This window comes from Mus musculus, chromosome 19 (genome assembly GCF_000001635.26).
Source record: "Mus musculus strain C57BL/6J chromosome 19, GRCm38.p6 C57BL/6J".
Taxonomy (NCBI): Eukaryota; Metazoa; Chordata; class Mammalia; order Rodentia; family Muridae; genus Mus; species Mus musculus.
The window spans coordinates 24,673,585-24,698,323 of record NC_000085.6 but is presented as its reverse complement, the minus strand read 5'-3'; the positions used below and the strand labels follow the sequence as shown (position 1 = coordinate 24,698,323).

Here is a 24,739-nt window from a genome sequence, read left to right as displayed (position 1 = left end):
TGAAAACTGCCCTGGTGTACCCAGAGTACCTTCCAGTCTGGCACAGAATTACTTAAAACCAACCCATCTTCCTAGGTCTTATCCTCTAGTGCTACAATTCCAGACTAGCAGGAAGTGAAGCCTAATTCTGACCCCTTTTGTCTCCAGATCTCTTCCAGCTGACTAGCCCTGTTAGAAAGCAGCATCCTCTAGGCGATACAGACAGGGACATCAGCTGTGCAAAACAGGCTCTGGGAGAACAACTGTACAGAGAGCCTGTTAACTCTCCCCAAGATAAGCAGTGTCACCAGTCCAGGTTGACCTCAGGAAGGGCTGGCTTGAAGGGACAAGGTGGTGCTTCTAACATGGAGGCAATGAAGGTCCTTGCCTAGGCCTCCACAGTTCCTCAGGGAGGAGAAAAGAGCTGGCGCCCTCAATTCCACTCAGTGGAAACGCCCCTGCTAACACAGGCCTGGGCCTGGGCATCTCTATTAAGCTCATCTCTCTCACAGTAGTTTGTCCGTTTCTTTCTTCCTATCTCTTGTTTACAAATATTTATTTAGTAAAATAAAACAGATGGTTGTCTTTGTCTTCTAGTTTATGTGTCGATAATAACTTAAAATAATATATTCCAGAGAAAATAATTAATTGTTAATTAATTATTATATTATATTAAGATAATAACTTAAAATACATATATTCCAGAGGAAATGATTGACCTATCTAGTACCATCCAAACATCACTTTGTCGTCTAATCACCCCTTATTTTGACCTATTTGTCCTTTGTATTCTATGGTCCATCTGGAATGAACACCTATATCCTAATACTACCATCCCCAGATGTTTAAAACCTTGATATTGTGATGTTTTGATTTATAAAGAACATTTGCATCACCCTGTAACTTTTTAATTATCCACCTACGGAAATACAATGTTTGATAGGAAAGTAGATAGATTTTTCTTTTCTCATTTACAAAATTCTCAAAGAATAAATAGAAATATTATTTATCCCTGAGAGAAGACTCAAAGACTGTCTCATGGTGCTTTTTTTCGGCTTCAGTGTCCCCCAGGGAGGACTGTGGTGTGTGAGGACAGTGTAGATGACAGTTCCATGCCTGAGTCACAGTCAGTTCAGAGTAATGTGTGCTGAGTTTACACCACTGGAACAGTGCAGTGGGGAAGGGATCCTAGTTCCTCCCCCCCCCCTACAGGTTTCTGGGCTCCATGTATAACCTGTCAGCTTGCCCTAGCGGCTGAGAATCTGTGTGGGCAAAAGAGAAAAAAAATCAAATCAAATCTAGATGCCCTAGATCTTTGGATATGTAATTATCCAGGTATACTCCCTGCTTTCTCACTGGTCATGCACACTGGTGTTATTTTAGTGCTTCAGTTCCATGATTGCAAGCTCAGATACTCACTAACACAGGGGTGAGTTTAAGACAGTAGAGTGGGATGGGAATTTGGGGGACACTGGTCTCTCCCTAGTTATATTAATATATGGCATCGAGGTTGCTAGATTCTCTGGTTTTCAAAGAATCGAAATATTTGGATTTTCATGGCAGTAATATAATTACAGAATAGAGCAAACCTCGTATAAAAGAGTTCTAGCTTCTGGTAGCAATTCAAACTCTCTGAAAATAAGACAGAAAAAAAAAAAAAATAAAAGAACCAAAAAACCGAAAAGACATGCATCAAACCATCATTTTAGTGGCATCCATCCCCTCTAGTCCCATAAGGTAGGGACAGAAACAAGGAGACGGAGTTTGGGAAATGACCCTTTCTGTCTAGAAAATTTGCCTATCCAAGAGAAATGCTAAAGATATACACAAGGCATAGGTAACAGACAATGACAGGTGCCATTAAAGAACAGGGCAGCCTGCTCCATGACAGTTCAGCTCTGCTATGAAAAGGATTAGCCAGAGAGGCTTCAGTAAAGCAGACCTGTGGCAGCTCAGGAAGGTTTACATTCCCACCAAAGCAAGAGATCTTCATGGCAACCCCTGTTCCAGGTGGTAACACAGAGGAAGCCATGGTAAAGGGAGGGAGCGAAGAGTCACAAATCCAAGACCCACCGAATCCCGGGGAGTCTCACAGAAGGAAATGAAGGAAGACAGCAACTATGCCTTGTGGCATGACTATAGCATCTTCTTCAAACAAGATGGACAGCAACCAGCAAAAGTTTGCAAGTCACCTAAAGAGACCGTCATGTACCAGAATCAACAAACCATATGTGTGTGTGTGTGTGTGTGTGTGTGTGTGTGTAAAATGAGACCTACAGATGTGAGAGTTTGTCCGACAAAACTTTAAAACAATTATTTTCACTGCACTCATAGAATTCAAACACAAGATAGAAAGTCACTGACAAATAGCTAGAGGTTATTGTATTTTAAATCAAGGTGCTAGGGTGAGGGAGATGGCCCAACAGTTAAAAATACTTGCTGCTCTTGCAGAGGGTGCAGATTCAGTTCTCTGCAAACACAAAGCAGCTCATAAGTATCTGTAATTCCAGTTCCAAGGGATCTAGCACCCTCTTTTGGGCACCAAGAGCCATGTGGGTCACACACAGAAAAACACAGACAAAACACGCATAGCCATAAGTTAAAATCTTTAGAACAAATCTTTAGAATAAAAAGAAAGATTTTAAAATCTAAAAAAAAACTAAAAATAGTAGTTGAAATTAAAACATAATAGTTTCACCCACAACAGAAGAGATTGGTAATGAACCTAAAATATGTCTGAAGAAACTATAGGTACAATGCAGCTGGAGGGTTAAAGGGGGGAGAAGGGGACAGAAGAGAGGGTGTGAGAGATGTAAGTTACTTGAACAGTTGTAATATGATTAATTGGTCCCAAAAGGAGAGAAGAAAACACTGGGGTGCAGGCAAAACCCAGAAAGGTTATCTTCCCATTGGAACTGGATGGTAAAACAGGGGGTATAATTAATAATCAGTTCATGTCTAGATAAACCAGACTGAAATCACAGAAAATGAAAGACAAACGAGTAACTGTCTGATTGACAACTAACTTTTTGCAGCAACACTGAAAGTCAAAGGACTGAAGTAAAACCATTTATAGTCTAGAATTCCCAGATGAAGGGAAAGGCTTCTTGTAAAAGGAACACACATGGAAGAGCTCTTCTAGCAACTGGCACAGAAAAGTAGCGCGTCAGCTGACTCACACATTAGGGAGCCCCCTGAGATAGTGCTGGGCAGAGGGACATTACCGCAGGCAGATTTTGGGATAAATTGCAACAAGGAATAAAAGCAAAGAGTGTCCTGCATGGTTTGGTCCTGGAAACCTGAAGGAAGATAAGACAGACAGACAGACAGACAGACAGACAGACAGACAAGTTGGGATTGAGGGTTCCGTGCTCACCATGATGGCAGGCACCAACTTCTGTAGCAACCCCAACCCCTGCAAGTATTTATTTCATACATCTGAATCAACGAGGCAGCTTTATTGTAGACAGATGAACCAGAGGGTGGGCTTATGGCTCACAGATGAGTAAAGAGGTTTAGCTAATCTGGGTAGGGGGTCTCCGTAGGGAGCAGTCTCAGGCTGCAGTCACCCTGAGGAGGAAGCTGTGGTTGATAGCTTCTGTGCACACCACTAACACACTTGGACCAGATGAAGGCTCCACGGTCCCTCTGAGTCTCACTGGGTCCAAGGGATTGAGGTTCTTGATGACATGGCTGTACCCATGTAAGATAAGACACATTTTCTCCGGGCAATGGCTGCACCCATGTAAGATAAGACACGTTTTCTCAGGGTTCTTTACAGTCTCCACAGAAGAGATTTTTTAAAGGGTGAACTATAAAAGCCATGTTCAAAAAAAAAATCCAGAATTTGTTTTCAAACTCAGAAGTATATGTGTGTGTGGGGGGGGCAGGAAGTTATGTGTGTGTGTATCTGTGTATATCTGTGTGTGTTCGTGTGTGTTCGTGCGTGTTTGTGTGCGTGTGCATGTGTACACTCACATAACTAATAACCAAGACAGCGTCAGTCATTTCAGATAAGGTAGACTTTAAGGTCAAACTCATTGCTAAAGATAAAAAAAAGGACTCTTCAAAATAAAAACCAGGCTTAATTTCTCCCAGGGAATATAAATGTAAATCTAAATATAATGTAAATCTAAATATAAATCTCTAAATCCAAAGACTGGAGAAGCTATAAGGAAAAAACTAAAATCCTTACTAATCCTAAAATATTCCTAACCCTGCTTCAGTAATTATTGGAGCAAACAAACATCCTATTAGGACTAATGCAGATTAGTTAAACACACCCCACTTAATGGGCATATATAGATACGTCACCAAGAGACATTAAACATAAAATTCTTCTCATGTCACGGAAACACATGTAAACATTAACCATGGGTAGAGAATGAAAGGGCTGTCACTATCACAAAGGCGATTAAGTAAGAAAGCGAGGTGAAGGAAGCACGGGACGCATTGGATGAGGTGCAGCATTCACTCACGGTCAACATTCTTCTGAAAGGAACCGGAGAAGCCTTGAATCTCACAGGCCCGTGCTACTGGAACATCTCAGGTACAGGAGGTATGGCTGTATTGCTAAAGACAGCCAGCCGACAGACCTGCATACAACTCGAGCTGTTCTCAGAGGCACAAACATCAATTTTACATATAATTCAAGTCGATTAAATTTAATAAACATCTGTGTGGTTCTAACAGTTTACAATTCCTTTGCTTTTACTTTTATTTTATATATGTGGGTAATTTTTCCCATGCATGTCCATATACATGTGTGCAGTGCCCTCAGAAGCCATAACAGGACACTGGATACCCCCGGAACTGGAGTTACAGCCATTCGCAGTTATTAAACAGCTGATTTCAAATGCCATACCAGAAACAGAGCCCTTTTACAATACAGGCAAGGCTCCTCTCTGGTCCAGAGACAGCTGCATCTTCCCACATTGTCCTGTGCAGTGTCAGCCTCTTCCCCAAGACACAAGGATGAAGGTCAGAGTGTGGGGATTTGGCCATATTGGACAAATGGTTACCAGAGCTGTTTACACATCTGACAAATGGATATTGTTGTCATCAATGACCCCTCCATTGAACTCAACTATATGGTCTACATGTTCCAGTATGACTCTAACCATGGCAAGTTCAACGGCACGGTCAAGGCTGAGAATGAGAAGCTTGTCATCAATGGGAAGCCCATCACCATCTTCCAGGAGCGAGACCCTGCTAACATCAAGTGGGATGATGCAGGTGCTGAGTATGTCGTGGAGCCAACTGGTATTTTCATCACTATGGAGAAGTGGGGCTGAATGGGACACCATCTCAGCTCCTTCTGCTGATGTCTCATATCTGTGTGGGTGTGAACTATGAGAAACATGACAACTCAGTCAAGATTGTCAGCAACGCATCCTCCACCACCAGCTGCTTAGTAGCCCTCTGCTCCCCTGCCAAGGTCATCCATGACAACTTTGGCATCGTGGAAGGGCTCATGACCACAGTCCATGCCATCACTGTCACTCAGAAGACTGTGGATGGCCCCTCTGGAAAGGCTGTGGCATGATGGCCATGAGGCTGCCCAGAACATCATCCCTGCATCCACTGGTGCTGCCAAGGCTGTGGGCAAGGTCATCCTAGAGCTAAACAGGAAGCTCACTGGCATGGCCTTCCATGTTCCTACCCACAATGTATCCATCATGAATGTGACATGCCGCCTGGAGAAGGCTGTAAAATATTATGACATCGAGAAAGTGGTGAAGCAGGCATCCGAAGACCCACTACAGGGTATTCTAGGCTATGATGAAGAGCAGGATATCCTCTGTGACTCTTCCACTGTTGATGCTGGGGCTGGCATCAAACTTACTCTCAGTAACAACTTTGTAAATAGCATTTCCTGGCATGACAATGAGTCCAGCTACAGCAACAGGCCTGTAGACCTCCTGGACTCCATGGCCTCCAAGGAGAAAGAAGCACTGGACCACCCACCACCCCAGCAAGGACACAAGAGCAAGAGAGAGACCTTCGGCTGCTCAGCCCTGACACTGAGCATCTCCCTCAGTGTTCATCCCAGACCCCCAGGATAAGGGAGGAGCTCTCTTGAATACCATCAATAAAGTTCACTGCACACACACCCCAAACCCCAAACCCAAAGCAACAACAAAGCGTTCAGGAAAGGAAAACTTCCCTATGTATGGATGAGGGTCACCTGTGCTAGCAGCTGCCCAACTTTGAGGCTCAGATCAGAGCATTAACAAGGCCTGAGACTTCCCGAATGTCAACACAATGCCTCTGGACCTCAGTTTCCTCATCTAGAAAGCAACATTATACCACCCCTTCAAAGTCCAGTTTTAAGATCAATTTGGCAAATGGATTCAGAATGGTGTTGGATTCATAGTGGGTACTCAGTGTCTACTACCCAAAACTTCACGATTGAAACCTCAGAATCCAAAATCAAAGCCAATATTTCACTTTGTATTGCTTGTGAGTTAAGCCCAGCTAGGAGATATTCTGGTGTCCTGATCTGCTTAGGCAAGAGGGAGAAGATACTGTGTGTGTGTAGAGTTTACTGTGCATTTAAACATGTACTTGGGTGAGACCTCTTGGGCACCTCATTGACAGAGCCCCAACTACAGGGTAGGCTGTTGCTGAGAAACAGGCTGTGTATGTCTGCCTGCCTGGTGACCACTGTGCCAGCTTGCTTTTGAATGCTGTTGCCAGCTGTGGAATGTGTGGACCAAGAGGCCCCCTGCCATGTGATGAGTTGAGAAAAAGATCCCTTCATCCATGCTCAGTAGCAGAATCTGAAAGAACAGCTCTGAATTGTGGCTGGGTGTCAGCTTAAAGGCAGGCAGGGTATGGCTTTCAGATCTGAATATTAATTACTGGTCCATAGAGGAAAGAAGCAGCCAAACATACTGTATCTGAGAGCTACTTGATGCTTGTAAAAGGATCATGACTGAAAACTGCCTGGGAGCCTTTGATAATAATATTATTAATGCATGAATATCTACCATTAATTGAATGTTTACTATATGACAGGCACTGTCATATATCATCTTGTTTCATGCTTCTGACTCTATATGCCGTAGCGCTATTATTAGATTCCAATTTGAAAAGTAAGGCACAAGAGATTAAATACCCTGTCTAGTTTGTGCTAGAGGTGGAAATAAAGCCATGTCCCACTGTTACAGGAAGTTAAGGCACTCACTGTAGAGTTTCCTGTATCGTTCAGCCAGCCCTTAACTCTTTCCTGACCCACCAAAGTACCGTGGCCTTGGCTGTCATTATCAGCTGATGTTATTTAACAAGCTTCCTCACTACTTAGCAGCACACTGCAGTAACAGAGTCTATGTGTCCATGGATCCCACGAGCCAGGTATTTGAACAGGGCTCTGTTATAGTTTTCCCATCATACCTAGCTCTATGATGTCAGTGTCTGATGGGAAAACTGATGCTGAGTGACTTAAATGGCTGGAGCTGAAATCCTCATATCCATGCTTTTGTTAAAGTCAGACTTCTTAACACAACCACTAAGGGCTTGCCATTCTGACTTGTGTGAGATAGAATTTCAGAGTCATTTGGATTTGCAGTTCCCTGATGGCTAAGGATGTTGAACGTTTCTTTAAGAGCCTCTTGGCCGTTTGAGATTCCTTGGTTGAGAATTCTCTGTTTAGATCTGTCCCCCAGTTTTAAATTGGATTACTTTGTTGATGTCTACTTTCTTGAGTTCTTTATATGTACTGGAAATTAGCCCTCTGTCAGATGTGGAGTTGGTAAAAATATTTTCCCATTCTGTAGGCTGTTGTTTTGGAAGACCAAGTCTTTTAACACATTGATCATTGAGAGATATTTAGCCCTGACCTAGAGCAGTGACCTTTAGAGTATAACAAAGATGGATCCAGGCCTAAAAGAAAGTACTTCAACAGCAGAGTCTCCAAGACATTGCCCCATTCCTCATAACTCCTGATTGGAAATTACTTTTGAGATAGCATTTTCTGTTACATAGTAGTGAATAGTACCATCATCAGTCAAGATGAGCTGAATGCTATGGAAAATACCAGCTCCAAAATCTTAAGATGCTGCTTATGAAAATGAGGTCCATGTTGCTCAGTTTGGAAGGTTAAAAGCCCAAGATCTGGCTGCCTGATTTGTTCTGCCTCTGGTGAGAGCCTAACAGAAGATAGTGTCCTAGCAGATTCGGGTATCAAATGAAGGGATTCTATCTCTACACAAGAAGCCAGAGAGGCTGTGGGAACATAATCCCTTTGAGGTCATACCATCATCTGGCTTAAAGACCTAACACTAGGCTCTATCCTTTAAAGGCCCACCATCTCCCAACATTTAAAGGCTCACCATCTCCCAAGGAAAAACTTAATATATGACTCCTCAGAGGCAAGCTCAAACAATGTCTAAATCATGGCTTGGGTTTTGAAGACCTAAATCCTATCCAGGGAAGGTATTTCTGGCCCCAAAATTTCAAGTATATGTTTACTGTGAAGTTGCATTCAGGAATAGCTCAGTGTGTGTGCACTCCATACTACTGACACACCCATCATATCATGGCAAAGGCCAACTTCTCAGGAAGAGCCATGATGAATGCAGGGCATGGTCCTCTTGGCAATCCCCGGGGTCAGAAATCCAAATGGCAGGCTGACAAGTCACCAGAGCCAGAAGGGCAGTCAGACACAACAACAGAAAGTTGCTGTTTTGAACTAGAATGCACTCTAGAGGCATTCATTTGACATTTGGGACAGTGTGTGTTGAGTTTATAATAAAAGACCATAGACTATAGCAGTTGGATGACCACCAGCGTGCGCGTTCCAACTCCTTTCTGGGTTTTTAATGACAACAATCACTTATATATCTGCTCTGTATACCTGGGACAGTCCTGTTTCCTACCTCCTAGCTGGTTTAGCCCCACACCTCTCTGCTGCTATTTCATGAAAGGAAAACTGATACCTAAGGAGGGGTAAATGACTTACGCAGACCACACGGCTCATGAAGGGTAGAGCCAGGTGATCCAGGGATCCAGAACCCATTTAACCATTATCCTGTTTTGCCTGTTCTAGGATAAAGAGCACAATGCTTCGAAAGAGCGTCTGTGTTTATATCAGGCTCACTTGGGAGGCTTGTCGGAGCTACAGACTCCAGGATGCATAGGAACACAAGCACTCTACGTCTCTGAGTAGAACCCACAACAGTATCCTTAGGTGATTCTTGGCTGGTCCTTGGGCCCAGGCTGCTGGACAACCTCAGCAGCCCCATTGATGCTTTGGCTTCATTTTTAAGGAACATTTACAAACAGAGCACCAAACTGAAGCATGTCAGTGTCGCAACCACGGGGACTCGGATTGCTGTAAATGACAGCAATGTCACATTTTCTGCAACCCTGGCAGATGAGAGAAAGAAAAGACTCAGACAAAGAGACTCTACAGATTACAGTCTTTATTTTTCTTTTAAACTTCTGGCTTCAGTCTTTTAGAGCTATTTCTTCTAGAAAAAAAATTTTTTTTGTGAGAGGTAGGGAGTCATCTCCCATGAAGCTAGCAAGTCTATTCTGCACAAAGAAAAAATTTGAGGTGTGTCATGGAAATGCCCAGTGAATAGATACACAAGGACATAGTGGGACTCTTTGGGAGGGTACACAGGGATCTAAACTAGTTGGCAATTCCCCATCCCTTTTCAGTGTGCTTGGTGGAATGAAAAGTGAGGTGAGTACAGGCAGAGAAGAGAAGAGAGGGAAGTCGTGAGCAGGGGCCTACTCCCATGAGGCTTAACCTAGGAACCTGTGCAGGCTAGTTTGGATCTACATGGCGGGGCACTGGAAGTTGAGAAGCCCCATGTCCTCCAGCCACGAGCTGAACCCACACAGCTGGCTGTTCACTTCCTCCCTGCCCCATGAGCTCTAGGGGCTGCCCGTGTGGGGCCAAATGGAATTCACATTTGAATAATTAGGACAGTCATCTTCATGATTCTCATAGTTTTGTCAGGTTTGTAATATAAACGCCATCTCTTGGTTAAAGACTCAGATCAACGGTAAAAGTGGGGGGTGGGAGTTGAGAAGGAGGCAGATGGCGCCTGCCTTTGTGGCCTTTGTGAGTGGCTTGGTTTTACTTTGGTGAATCTCCCTGGGAGTATTTAATCTGGAGGGGGATTTTCCCCCTCAAAAGCATTTTTATGGAGGCCTGCTTTGTTTTTTGATTTCTCTCCATATTGAGCTCTGGATTGTGATTTATCTATAGGCATTTTTTCTTGTCCCCCTTGATTGATTTTGGGTACATTAGAATAGAGATAGATATATGACATGACGTAGGGGGAGAGACTGAGGGTTATCAGCACATCAGGAGCCTGGCAGCCACCCGAGGTGAGAATGGCTAACCACTGTTTGAGAAGCCATGTGAGACTTGTACAACAGAAGATCACTTCCAGAAGGAAGCTTGGGGTAACAAGGTTGGGAGAAGCTGATGGTCACCTAGGAAACCATGCTAGAGGAAAACCCAGGAGGAGGAGGAGGGTATGGGCGAGGAGCCTCTGTGGAGATAGGGCCAGAGGGTCTGATGCCAGCAGGTTGGAAAGGAAGAGAAACTGGGTGAAGAGTCCTCTAGCCGCACTAACAGTGAGTGTGGTATAGGTGTAGCACACTGACTCCCAAATCCCAAGGCCTAAAATGGTCCCAGTTTCAAAACTGTTTGAGCCCAATGTGCTGCAAGTGGAAAAGTCTTCATTTTGACTCATGTGATACAGTCCCAGTGAAAATGAAGGTGTATGGAGAATATCATATAAAATTACCTTGGGTTATGTGTCACAAAAAAGCATGTGTGAAAAACAAAAATGAATTTTGTCTCTAGAGGTGGATTCTACCCCAAGATATTTCATTATTTAGGTATATATTACCAAATGAATAGAAAAGAAAGAAAAGAAACCGGAAATGGGATTCCGAGCACTTTGAGTGAAGGCTGCCCAGTTAACAAAGGAAGGTAAAGGTGTCGCCATGATCTGCTTCTGTGAGCTGCCCTGATTGCCACTGATGGCCTCATTGTCTGATGTATATCAGAGTATAAGACAAATTCAGCTCTTTAGTACCAAAAGAATTCAGAAAAGTCACTAAGTGCATACATGTCCTGGTACATACATGTCCTGGTGCATACATGTCTTGATGCATATGTATCCTGGTGAATACATGTTCTGATGCATATATGCCCTGATGCATACATGCCATGATACATACATGTCCTAATGAGTACATGTTCTGCTTACTGTGTCCTTCACAGCACATGTGTGATGTATGTGCCCATTTCCAGTCATTTAGGTTTGGGCCAGGACACTTTTCTTTGAATATGAGTACACTATTTAAATTTGTGAGCCTGTTTCATCCTCTCTAATGTCCAGCTTTTATCCCTATGGACTTAGGACCAATAGAACCTGTAAAAGCAAGGCTCTTTCTATACCCACATTTGCTCTGGAATAATGACACAGAGACCCGGTATATTTATTAAAAGCTTTGGGCTCTAAGCTGTGCAGGTTCTGAGCTATTCTAACCCAACTATGCTGGCCTGGCCTCCTTCGCAGCCATGTGCCCTGTGACCTGCCATCTTAGTAATGTTCTAGCACGTTCATCTCCATTCAGTCAGTCCACCAGAGACCCTGCTGTACTTTCAGGGGCGTGGAAGTTCCACCTTCTCCTCCCTGCTCAGCTGTAGGCTAATTAGCTCTTGATTTAACCAATCAGGAGGTGACAGGAAGCAAGGTTTTACAAAATGCTGAGTCATCCTCTCCAAAGTCCAGACTGCAACCGATTTCTGGGTATAGAAATCAGCACATGAATACACAGTGCACAAAACCATCTCCCAACTGGAACCTAAAAGGGATCGTGAAATAAACCAGCTTAAGAATCCTTTTAATAGCCGGGCGTGGTGGCGCACGCCTTTAATCCCAGCACTCGGGAGATAGAGGCAGGTAGATTTCTGAGTTCGAGGCCAGCCTGGTCTACAAAGTGAGTTCCAGGACAGCCAGGACTACACAGAGAAAAATCTGTCCCGAGCTAGTGTCTCGCCGGCAAGAACACACTCGGACAACTGGATTCTTCTACAGCAAAGCTTTACTGCTTCATCAGAAGGAATACCCCAAACCCGGAAAATGGCGCTGCTTATATGCCCCTCCGCGCCGCGTGTCATCACCTGATTTGTTGCTCGCCCATCCCCTCATTGCTACGCCCCGGGATGGGCAGTGACTTGGCACGAATTTACTCTTGCACCTTCGCACATTACTTGTTCACCAGTTAGGCACAGCGGAGGCCAGCGCCATCTTGTAATGGCGATTGCTCACGGCTTTCCACAAGAATCCTTTTAATCTTTTTTGCTTTCTCACCAATATTTTACAACATCTCATGCACATCTAATTCAATAAATCATCATTCCCTATTGTCTGCAAATCACTGAATTTCATTCTTTATAGTAAATGTCTCTATATGTGCTCTCCAATCTTACTGTTTATTTTGGTAATTATATTGAAAGAATTTCAGTTCAATTATTTGAATGAAGTGGAATTACTTGTGGTTGTTCATGATGGAGGTTGTATGGTTTAATTATATGAAATGCATGCCCCCAGGTTAATATGTCCACTGCTCTGACTAGGATAACCTTTGGCTCCAAGGATGGTAATGGCCTCCACTGCATAGTGAATTACATCAGTGGACTCCACCCTAGCTAGCATTTAGGTTCCTCTCACATCAGCCTGGCTTTCGATCTCTTAGGATTCTCTGAGGACTCAGTACATTGAGACTACTTGAGCTATCTGGACCCTTTGCATACATGTTCTTTGGTCTGACTGCAAACCTGAACACCCTGCAGTTTTTCATGCCCCTTTCTCAGCACAGATTCATTCTCCAGAATTATGGAATCTTTACTTTTTCTTTACTCCACTACTGCCCAACTCTTCTCTATCAATACCTTTGTTTTGAATTTTGTCTCTAAATGGACTCGCTTTAAACTTCCATGCACAATCCACACGGAGACAGGAGATTGTTTGATAAACAGGAGTGCACTGTATGCATACATTTAGTAAAAGTATACATGAGAATGTCCTCAGGTGAGGTCGTTCTTAAGGCAAAGAGCTGAAGGTCAGCATGAACAGAGTTTCTTGTTTGTGGGAGTAACAGGATTGAAGAATGCAGACAGACCAGCTTCCACACTGCTTTGTAATTTATGTCTTATGGGTGAGCCTGGGGTAGGTGCTCTGCTCTTCAGAAACCAGAGAAGCAATGGAAGGTCAAGGAGAGATGCTTGCTCCTTTGTTGAACTGTGTTCCAAAGCTCTCCAAGCCATCCCACCCCTCTGGGAAGACTGAAGAAGCTCAGTAGCCAGGGTTGATCCACCCGTTCTACAGTGTTAACACGGTGGCGGTGCCATCTACCCTGAATGTTCTCAGTATGGTGGGAGGACCAGCAATGAGCTTTGCCCTCATACTGAATGAGGCCAAGGGTTTGATGGGGCTATAACTTGGAAGGGATTAATGTATCAGAGGAAGAATGGAGGTTTCCAGACTTCCCGAATTCACAGTCTTGTTTAGTAGTAGGCTTACACATGACCCCACCATTAGTTAATTTCTCTGCGCTTGGGTAAAACCTCATAGAGCAGTTTTCTGTCCTGCTTCTGTGTCCGGCCCATTCCAGTCACTGCCTACAAACTGCAAAATGCACTCTGAATCCACATCTCTAAGGTAGAGATCCATCCAAAGCCTGTACGAAAGCTAGATGATTTCAAGTTGACTATCATCCTTCTTTCTTTTCCAGGCAGTGCTGAGCCCGCTCATCGCCATCGCATTGAAAATATCTCAGATTCACGAGAGGACCGGCCGGAGAGGACCCACCGTCATCACCTGAGCACAGGGCAGCAGAGCACTCCGAGAGATGCTTCACCATGCCTTCTTGCTTCCTGTTTGTGCCTCTTAGGACTTTGGAAAAACAAAAGCTATTTTGCTGTTGGGGTGGGGTGGGGTGGGGTGACAGGAGGGTGGGAGTGGGGGGAGGGTAAGTACCCCTTTTGTTTTGATTTGTCTTCCAAAAGCAGCAGGGTCTTTGGTTGGTTGTCTGCCAAAGCTTCACTATTGTTTAATACCTGGATTTCATCACACCAAAGTGCTTCCCTTTCTGAGAAAAATAGATGCCCTAGGGAACTATTAATCACAGCCCCTGTATATTTCTAGTGTCTTGTGAGAAAAGATTCTGAGAGACAGGATAGAGAGAGAGAGAAAGGGAGGAGAGAGAGAGAGACAGACAGACAGACAGACTAAGGTTTAGAACTTCTAGGAAACACCCCCCTCCCACCAGTCGTCCAATGGCCACACTTCCCAGCCTGCCAACAACTCTGCACCACCTCTCTTACTTTTCTAGGGTTTTCTATGATTCACAATGACACACCTCCAACAAGGCATATAAAAGGGTGTTTTCCTTTCTTTTATTTTGCATGTAGTCTTCATTTAGCTACCAATCTGGCTGCATCTCTCTGAATGTAGTCGCTTCCTGTGCAGGTGGGGAAGGATTTTCTAGAAAGGTTTCAAAATGAGGAGGAAGCTTGCTTGATTATGTCACAGAAGTCAATACATGAGTCTGTATAAATCCTCCCAGGAAGAATACCAGCGCATGATCTGATCTTGCTCACAGTAGGTGGATAAAGGAGAAGAGAAGGGGCTGGAGTGTTTAAAGGGACAGTTGTGGGCCCCATGAGACAGAGAGGTGGATTGTCACAACTGGCTTTCTTTGCCTGGGAGGGAAAGAGACCTGGCAGCTCCAGCAGGCACGTGGACGAGGGCAGAGTCCTCAGCCAGGCTCGGGATGTGTTTGCTTCTGTTTGTCTCCCTTGGGAACTGCAGGTTCCTTACCACACCATTTGCGGAGGTGACCTAGTGCCCTTTGACTGTTGAGCAAGGCATGATTGCTGTCGTCAAGGTCGGCGCCTTAAGGAAAGATTTCCAGCAAGGTGTTTGTTTCCGTTTTCTCTCTGTGCTTCTGTCAAAAACTTGCTAGGACATTTAGGAGTCAATAAAACAGAATTTCCTTATTTTAACCTCCATACAAGATTATGGGCCTCAGGTCCTTTGTGCCTCTTGCTGCTTTGCCATTCCATCAGTGGCCCCCTGTACTGATAAATCAGCTGCTCAGAACACTGGCACGGCTGTTGTTAGCTCTGATGACTGGGCAAACGGATTCTAAAATTAGAACAGGGGGGTAAAAATGGAATTGCTCAAAATCAGTTTTGGGAATCAACAAAAATTAAAATGGCATCTAGTCATTCACCATAACAGGGTTTACTTCGGAATAATACGATGGTAGCTTTTTAGCTGAGATTATTTAAAAAAAAAAAGGTTATAAAAAGTATGTCAGGCATGAAAATGTTTTGCCTTGTGGCTTTCATTCTCATTATCTCTGGAGTAAAGGTCCCGATAACGTCTGCCCGTTCATTCACTGTAGACATGCTGTCAGTGTGATCTGACAGAGCCATTGGCTCATCAGCTCTAGCTGGGCAAGCAGATCTCTTTTTCAAGTTCCTGAACTTAAACCATCTCTAGCTTTTAAGTTCAAGTTATTCTACTTAAACATCCTGTTTCCTTTTTAAAATGTATGCGTAGTAGCCCAATTTATAGTCACTTATTTGCTCATTCATTCATTCATTCATTCATTCGGCAAACACTGGTTGAGTAGCTACTCCAGATACATCTCTGGTTTTGTTATATCAGAAAGAAGGATCAAGTTTTTCTTGCTCTTAGGAATTTACAATTTGGAGAGAGTTGGCCGTGACAAAGACCCAAAAGTAACTGGGGAGGCATAAATGTTGCAGTATAGACGCAAGCATGAACTCTGGGGACATGCAGAGTGTAACTGACTCAGAAATCATGGGACACATGAAACAGGACACTTTTTCTAAGGAATAGGGTTTCTTGGGATCCACAAGCATTTGTATAATTTGCCAGAGATGAATGGAAGCAGCAAGACAGAACAGTCTTTATTAGCCAGGACTTACAGAAGAGGTTGACTTTAGGGGCCACAGTTGGAGTGGTGGGTGACGTTGAGACAGACACAGGCTATGACATCAAGGGCAGCTATATTAACAAACAGTAGGCTATGACATCAGTGTCTCCCTCAGTGACTCTAGGACCCTCTCAAGTTCACATTGCTGAGGAATCATTTCTGCCTTAACCCAAGATTGTATGTGTGTATTCTTGCATTATTCTCGTGTGAGATGGAAACCAGAAACACAGTCTTCCCTATATGATGCTCTATTTGTCAAAGATGGAAAGCCAACAGCCAGCCTTTAAGAACAAATGATTGGAGGGTCATTGAGATGGCTGGAGGGTGGCTGAAGGCATTACTGCAGAGGCCTTACAAGGGGCTTGAGTTCTTGAACGAGTTGTCCTCTGACCTTCACATGTGTCCTGGCCTGTGCACACACACACACACACACACACACACACACACACACACACACAAACAATCTTTTTTTTAAAAAAATAAGAATAAGCAGCATGTGACATGAAAGAGTTTTGTGGGAGCCAGCACAGTGAATCACAGAAGAGGTGCTGTGGTTAAAATGAAGTAACTATTAGGGCTACTAAGGGCTACTCTGGTGGTCTTCTAGCACCAAGGGGTTCCCTTACTGCAACATATATAGGAGATTTGGAAATGTGTAAGTGTATAATGATGCCAGGGAGGCATTTATAGGGAGAACTTGGTGGGGTATTAAATACTGTACCTGCCAGGTGTCAGCCATCCACCCCCAAAACAAGACGTTGCTTTGTTTCATCCAGGACTCTAGAACTTCTTCTTCATCCTTTAAAAGGGGGAGGGGTGAGTATGAAGATGCCTCAGCTAGTAAATTGTCTCAAAAAGTATTGACCTCTGGCTTCCATATGTGTGTGTGCACATGCATTCACACATAAGAGTAGCCATTTTTAAAGAGAGAACACTTATCAAGTCTTACTGTTTCACATTGCAGAATGCGTCCATTATATTTACAGGTCATGAATGCCTTCACATAAGAAGCTTTAGATTCATGGCCATCCTTGATAGAGGTCATGGATGACCCTGAGGTCATGGCCACACTTAATCCTGGCAAGAATGATGGTATCATGGCATTGTTTGGCCACCCACTGGTCAATATCAGGCTTGAGATTTGTTAGTGGTCGGATCCACGAGCTATGGCTGATGTAGAGGATGAGCCACGTTTGTGGATAAGGACAGTAAGATGACTCCATGCCCATGGCTAGTAAATCAGTGTTTGGACCATCAGCCAACGGCAAGAGATTATCTGAGGCAGCAGAGCTTAACAGAATGTCCGTTCCACTTCAACCAGCTGGAGGTTTCACCAGCAGAAGCATCCATGCGGTTGTCAGCTCACTAGTGTGTAACCCTGGCTTGTCTTGGAACTCTATAGAACACGGTGGAGACACGGGTTTACAAATGCATGACTTCCCCTCTTTCCACTTCTTCTGCATGGAGGTGATCTTGAATGATGCTTCACCAAAAACAACATACTTAGGGAAATGTTGACAGACAAACAGACGTCTCAGTAAAAACACCTGTAGGTTTTGCATGGAGAGGTCAAGACAGGGCCCAGTACAACTCAGATATGCAAAGACCCAGCCAGCATTGTGTGCACTACATTGACCTTGCCATCTTGAGCTTCTAGGTGCTGGGGGGCAATTACTTAAACTTGTTGTTCACCATAAAACTATCAACTGGGGTGTGGGTATCATAAACAGTGGAGATGAGGAAGAGAAACGATCTCTGCCATGGAGACTTATTTCTCCTCATTGTCTCAAAGTCCGAATGTTCTCCGCAGTAGCCATGGGACCATGAATGCTCTCCGCAGTAGCCATGGGACCATGGCTCCCAACCCGGCAGCATTTCATTTGATCACAAATCTGAGAAAGAATGAAGATGCCAGAGCTCCTTCCCACGAGAGCATCCTTTAGGGGATAGTAAGGTATCATTCATTACAGTAGGGCATACTGATTTGACTTGCCCATTGGGTTCTAGTTGGTCAGATTCTAAAATACAAGACCGCTTTGCATAACACTCAAGTTCTTGAGTCAGAGTACATGTGTTTTAGAAACATGTCAAGGAATGTGAATTGCTGCTGATTTTCTTTTCTTTTTCTCTCCGTCCCTCCCTCTCGTTTGTTCATTGACAGAGTTTCATGTAGCCCAGGCTGGCTTCTAACTTACTATGTATCCAAGGCTGTCTTTGAACTCCTGATCCTCCAGCTTCCACTTGGCTAATGCTTGGGTTGCAGGTGTGTGTCACCATGCCTGTCTTTAGTGTACTTTTTTAAAGGAAGCAGCAGCTGCTGTCAATGAAGCCTGGGTTTGCAGAAATATGAATTCATCTTCATAGTGTGGAGAATGTTACCATGACTTACATTCCTCTACTGATTTGTCATGTAATACAAAAGGTGGCAAGGGTGGGGGAGGGGAAGGAAAACCCGAGGTGATGGACAGGTGGTTCAGTGGGTAGTCCTGTTTGCGGAGAAAGCAGGAGGAGCTAGTTTAAACCCTCACATGTGCAAGGAGGAGATCCTTGGAAATTCCCTTGCCAGCCAGCCTACCTGAAACAGCAGCCCCTGGCCACCCCGCGCATGTGCACACACATGCACTTGTGCACATACACATGTATATACAACACACACCCCACAAAATGAATTTTAAAAAGACTCTGAAAACAAAATTTATGGCCTTAAAGAGACTAACACAATTTATGCAAACCGAGTTGAACATTTGCTTTAGCCAATGTACAACTCCAGTTGTACAAAAACCATCTATTCTGTGTGTGAATCTGGTTAGAAGTCCAATAATGCGGGTCCATCGGACCCAGAGGGGAAACTGCCCTGCAGAGGGATGAAAAGAAATGACAAGAAAGGAGTAATGAATTTCACTGCTAATAAACAATCCCTTTCCGGCTAAACAACCACCAGTGGCCTTCCTATCCTGCCATTCCCTCATTGTCATGGATTCAAAGCAGAGATACACAAAGGTCATGGACTAGGGTTGTGTTCGTTTGGCATCGTATATTGATTAGGATGTTCACGACCTGTGAACTCAGTAGTGACCAGGAATCAGAAACTGTGGCCATCCAGTCCCACTTTGTTGACCTCTTTCTTGACAGCTTCATCCCTCCCTGTGAGTTTTTAAAGACTCAGCTGTGCCTGTCACTGTGGCTATCCTCAGTAGGATGTAGGGCCCAACTCACAGGCAAGGCTGACATATTTTAACTGAAAAGCCCAATAAACCTAAAGCCACCCAGCTTTCTCCTTCAAGGCTGGAAGATATTGCAGTGACCCAGAACATCTCTTTCTGTTAGGGATCTCTTCTGAAATGGAGACAGCAATCTAAGCTGCATCCTAAAAGGACTAAAGAAAGACACAGCAAGCCTAATGCAAAAGGGCAAAGTATCTTCCATTGCATCCTTTGGGTCGTTACCTTTCTTCAGGCCACTGTTTTATTGGAAGTCTTGAAGCCTCAGTTGATACATTGGGAAAGCAGGCATGGGCATAGCCCTCACCTTGTAAAGATGGAGTGGGGATTAAATAACATGCACGGGGGCGGGGGTTAGTTGGACCTACTGTTTGAAAGGCATGCCATAAGTGTTAGATCCTGAGTGTCCTGCTGGCATCCTTCCACCAACATGTTCTCTGATTTTAAAAACTCCCACAAAGAAAATGAAACCAAGGAGGGAAGGCTGTGTTAAGTCTAGAAGTGTAGCTCTCTATCTACACACACACACACACACACACACACACACACACACACACACACACACACACACACACACACACACAAAACCCATCCTGGTATTAGAGATATGGCCTTACAGGTATTAATCACATTCTGAATTTGGCAGGGGCAGAGGTGGGGGTGCATCTTTGAAAACTACATGTAAACATTTTCTAAACTTCACAGGATTTGCAGCAAGTTGTATATTAACATCACCCTTGATTCCTTGTATCACGAATTAAGTATTCTATCTAGTCAACTTGAATCTATAAGAACTCCTGCATGCTTGTATAAAGACCTCTTTAAGAAATAACTCAACATGTTGTGTTTGAACCATTTAAAAGCAAATGTACCAGTCTCTTTCTTTTATATAGAAAAAAACCACACACACATAATTAAAATACAATGATACAAAAATAACACTCCTAGATGTGGGCGATGGTGTCACTCAGGGAGCCAGTGGGTGACACAGGGCTGCCTCCCACGCGTCCTTTCCTTTGGTTCTTTGGACACAGCGTGTGAGGGGCTATGGCTGTCTCTCCCACAGCAAGTGCACCTCCAGGCTTGGGCTGAGGTGTTGAAGTTAGGAAGGAGATGGAAAACACCTTCTCTGAGGTTCATCTAGGTTGGGCTTTGTGGGAATTTTCTGCATCCACTTCCTCCTGGTGGCTACCCACTTCTTGGACCCCATGCTGCTCTCAAAAGGCTAAACCCTGGTACCCGTGGTGGCCCTTGCTCCAGTGCAGGGAGGCAGAGCAGCATCCTAGTCCCTGCCTTGCTTCTCATCTCAGCGGCCGGTGAGTTCTGTGAGCTGGAGAGCAGTCCCCGCCTTTAGCACCCTGCTTGGCTCCTCAGCATCCTGTGCCTTCGCTGGAGCCCCTGCATCTGCTATGATCTCCTGGTAGGGTGGCGGGGCCTCTGGTTGTGGGTCTTCAAGGTGTTCAAATTCAAGGTTTGTCTCTGTATACAGAGGAGGAGGGAATCCTAGGAGCTCTCTGCCTGCAGGGCAGGCCTGTTTCTCAACATCCAGGCTCTCTTCATAAGCTGGAGGGTAAAAGTCAGGCCTGTGGAATGAAACAGCACAAATGTACATGTGTTATTTAGGCCTTGGTGGTGAGGAAGCAAGCATATGTCTGCCTCTCTCAACTTACATTGTGTGAAGCTAAACTGCTAAGAAACAGAGTTTGAAACAGATGTACTTTTCTGACATCATGGGTTTCTAAAAACTGCATCTCCTTCCAGAAGAACACCCTTCCCAAGCCCCCACCCCCACCCCCGCCTTCAGTCATAGCAGGCCCTCCTGTTCCAAACAGCATTCCAAGGGAGTCCACCTTGTTTGCTCTTTCAATCCGAGAAACAGCCATTCAGTGCAGCAACCTTATCAGTTTTAGGTGACACAGGGATTTTGACCACATCCCACCTCTCTTTAACAGGACCCAATCCTTGTTACCATTCACACACAGCATCTAATACTCCACTGCTCTCAAGGCCTCAGACCTTCACAAGCAACAAAATAATGAATGGAAACCGTTTGTCACATGCAGGTCCATGGCAGAATAAATGCTACCACTCTCTCCTGACACATTATCAAGACCTGGGCAGCTAGTTTCAGAGAAAACATGGGAAACACACTCTGGTTGCAAAAAGGCATCAGCTGAGAGCTTTGTGGGACTTTCCCCTGCAGACTAGTAATGCCAGCCTACCCATGGTTAAGAGCCATTCACTCCAGCTGATGGGCACGCTGGTCGACTTGCCCATCTAGTCTCTAAATGTTTCTGACTCCACCATCATGAATGAAGGTGGGGGTGTGGCAAGTGGAAGGGAGATGGTGTGAGCTTACATGAGTTGTATATTTATAGAGGTAATTATCCAGTGCCAAAGGGAGTGTTTGTGGAGGGTAACCACAACAGAGCAGGGCCTGCCATTTGTAGCCCCTGCTCCACTCCAAATATCACAGAGCCAAGAGCTAAATAGCTGAAGAAGCTGTCTACTGTACGATGTAAGTCTTGACCTTTCCCAGGAATAGCCAAAGTTGAGTCATGGGGACAGAAAGGCGAGATTTTCCCTGGAACCACTTGAGAGACTGCCGAAAAGACTGCTCCCGTGAACTCCGTCACTGGAGGATCACTCACGTGGATGTCTCCGCCTAGCTACCTATTTTGAGTGCAAAGCTTTTGAGATATGGAACTTTTCCGGCTGACTCTGTGGACTGAGCATCTCATGATGCAGCAGGAAGGGGCAGGGAAGGGTGTCAAGATATTCATGATTTACTTTTGAATACTCCAGACAAGGGAATATATGAATATGTTGGTAAATTTCAGATGTATCATTTGCTATTAGCAAGAACTCACAAGGTAGATGTACACATATATACACATACTCATAAACACATGAACAAACATACACACAAGTACACACACACATACATACACACACACACAACCAAACACACAAACACATGCACAAACATATACATGTACAAACACATAAGGACATATACAAATATGCACATACAAACACACATACAAACATATATGCATGCACACACATGCATGAATACACACAAATACCTGCACACACAAAAACACTGTACACACACAATCACTCTAGACACATCTTCTGAATCACTTGTTTTATATATATACATATATATATATATGTATATATATGTATATGTATATATATGTATATGTATATATGTGTATGTATGTATGTATGTATGTATATGTATATATATATATATATATTTGGCTTTTCGAGACAGGGTTTCTCTGTATAGCCCTGGCTGTCCTGGAACTCACTTTGTAGACCAGGCTGGCCTTGAACTCAGAAATCCACCTGCCTCTGCCTCCCGAGTGCTGGGATTCCAGGCATGCGCCACCACTGCCTGGCTTACTCTGTTATCTTATTTTAAGATGAAACCCAAACAATCCCTAGTTAAGCTAACTGACCTTGGAAATGGTTTCTGATTGTTGTCTCTGGTGTGATGAATGCCAACAATGCACTGTCACTGGCGAGAGGACTCTTATTCAAAGTACACGGGATAATCAAAACCTTTTATGATCTTCTTACTCTTGCATGAAGAGCTCACAGGATTTACAGATGCTTACATCCTAGGCCTTAAGACACCCTATACCTTTAGAACAATGTTCTTGTGTTTGGACAAGAATTAGAAGTTCCATGCTAAGTTAACCAACCACAAGGTTACCTGAATCTTTCCCGCCCCCCCTGCCCTTTTGGTTAAAATATAAATAACATGTATTACTTGTGAGGGCATTAGTGGTATTAGTGGTCTTATATTGCTGCAAAACTATCCCTACAATCCCTAGATTGTAGTTTGTATCCCAAACTACAGCCCTATAATCATTAAATAATAATTCTTCATTTCTCCCCGCCCCCCCCCCCCACCACACACAACCCCCAGGCCTGGGACTACTGTTTTGCTTCCTGTCTGCAGTAGCTACTTAGTGTAAGCAGCTGTGATAGCTGCTAAGGATTGGTATAAATGGCTGTGGTGTAAGTGGCTCTGGTAGCTCATGGTGTAAGCAGAAATAGTACAGTGGCCGTCCTTTCTGTCTGGCAGGTGTCACTTGCCATAATGTTTTCAGTGTCTAAATATCTACGGCACATATCAATTAATGTGGTCTGTCTTAAGGCCAAGTAATAATGCCGTCTGTGTGTATCCGTGCTGCCGTTTGGTTTTGTATCATCGATGGGCATGTTATCATCTTGCCTTGAATATGTCCTTCATAAGAGGTGAGATCAGAACACTTAAAAGGTCAGTCATCTAGAACGTCCCTTAGTCACAGAAGTTGCTGGACTGACTTGACGTCTGGTCTGCTTGCTCATGTATTGTGGGTAGAACTTGGTCTGGGACTTTCTTTATAACCCAGTAACCAGGCTATCAGGACCATCTAATCATCACCTGCCTTTAACTAAAATTACCACCCCCACCCCCAAACATAGGAAGAATCTAGGGATTGTGCCCCTTAATTTGTTTATGTGACTTTTTACTGTGGGCATGAGGATCTTACCCTAAGACAATTTCCTCTTACGTCGTTGTTTTCCCCAAAGGCAGCCCCGCTCCCCACCACGCACAACAGCCCCAGAGCAAATTGCCCAATGGTGGAATTTTGAGCCTAGCTTCATAGCCTCCTGTAAGTGGATCCACTATGGGCCTGTGCTTCACTCCCCTTCCCACACCATGACTCCTCTCAACCCTTCTCATGCCCTCTGGCGCTCAGCTCAGCACGTACCTGTCTACAGTGGCCAGGGGCAGGTCCTGGAAAGCGAGGTGCTGTCTGAGCACGTGGTTGAACATCTCTTTGTTTTCATTTGCTTGGCGGTAGGTGCCCCAGAAAATTCCACTCAGAAGGATCACAAACCCCATGGGCAGAAGCACGTAGGCCACAACCAGATTCCTCTGGGAGTGGAAGATGGAGTTGGAGATGAAAAAGCCACCCAGGCAAATCATCAGGAAGCCGGTGAGGAGGGAGAGGGCGCACAGGATCAGCCCAGTCCTGTTCTGCATCCTTCTTCTTGGAGCCCCTCTGATCCTGCCACTCCTCTGCTTCCAGGCCTGCTGGGGGAAGAGCACTCACTAGCCAGGTCACAGCCTTATATACAGGAACAAATGGCCTTTGAACAATTAAATGAAGCAGGCACCGGGAAGCTATTCATTAACCACTGGAAGTTACTGTAACATCCTCCAGGGGGAACCTAGAAACATAACATTGTGTCCTCGGGGGGGGGGGGGGGGGGGGGGAAGGGGAGGTTGTGGGTAGCCAGTATGTTCCTGGTTGGTGGGTGGGACCTCAGCTGCTCCCAGGTATTGGAAGAGAGGTCGGAATCTTTTTGAGTATGAAGGCACTGGTCTCTCAGCCCTCGCTGTAGGGAACTCTGTACTGAAAGTTAAAGACGTTAGCATCTGTCTACAAACTCTTGCCTTCATTGTTTGGCAAAGACTCCTTTCCTGATTTCATTTTCTCTTTCCGTACTAAAAGTACATTTCGCCA

General features: G+C 44.5%; 2 protein-coding genes and 1 pseudogene across 2 annotated transcripts in view; 2 read left to right on the top strand and 1 right to left on the bottom strand.

Annotated features, from left to right (window-relative positions):
- Pgm5 (phosphoglucomutase 5) overlaps positions 1-20,063 on the top strand; it is a 183,582-nt gene extending 163,519 nt beyond the window's left edge. Inside the window, exon 11 of the mRNA NM_175013.2 lies at positions 13,750-20,063. Within this exon, the coding sequence (NP_778178.3) occupies positions 13,750-13,839 (90 nt within the window). The 3' untranslated portion in view covers positions 13,840-20,063. The remainder of the gene's footprint in view (positions 1-13,749) is intronic.
- Positions 4,933-6,091, top strand: Gm17800 (predicted gene, 17800; annotated as a pseudogene).
- Positions 18,663-24,316, bottom strand: Tmem252 (transmembrane protein 252). Its single transcript, NM_183160.3, has 2 exons — positions 23,981-24,316; positions 18,663-20,788 (listed from the first exon to the last, which is right to left on the bottom strand). Exons 1-2 carry the CDS (start codon positions 24,253-24,255, stop codon positions 20,512-20,514), a joined length of 552 nt encoding a protein of 183 aa, NP_898983.1. The 5' UTR covers positions 24,256-24,316; the 3' UTR covers positions 18,663-20,511.
- Between the last annotated feature and the right edge of the window lie 423 nt (positions 24,317-24,739).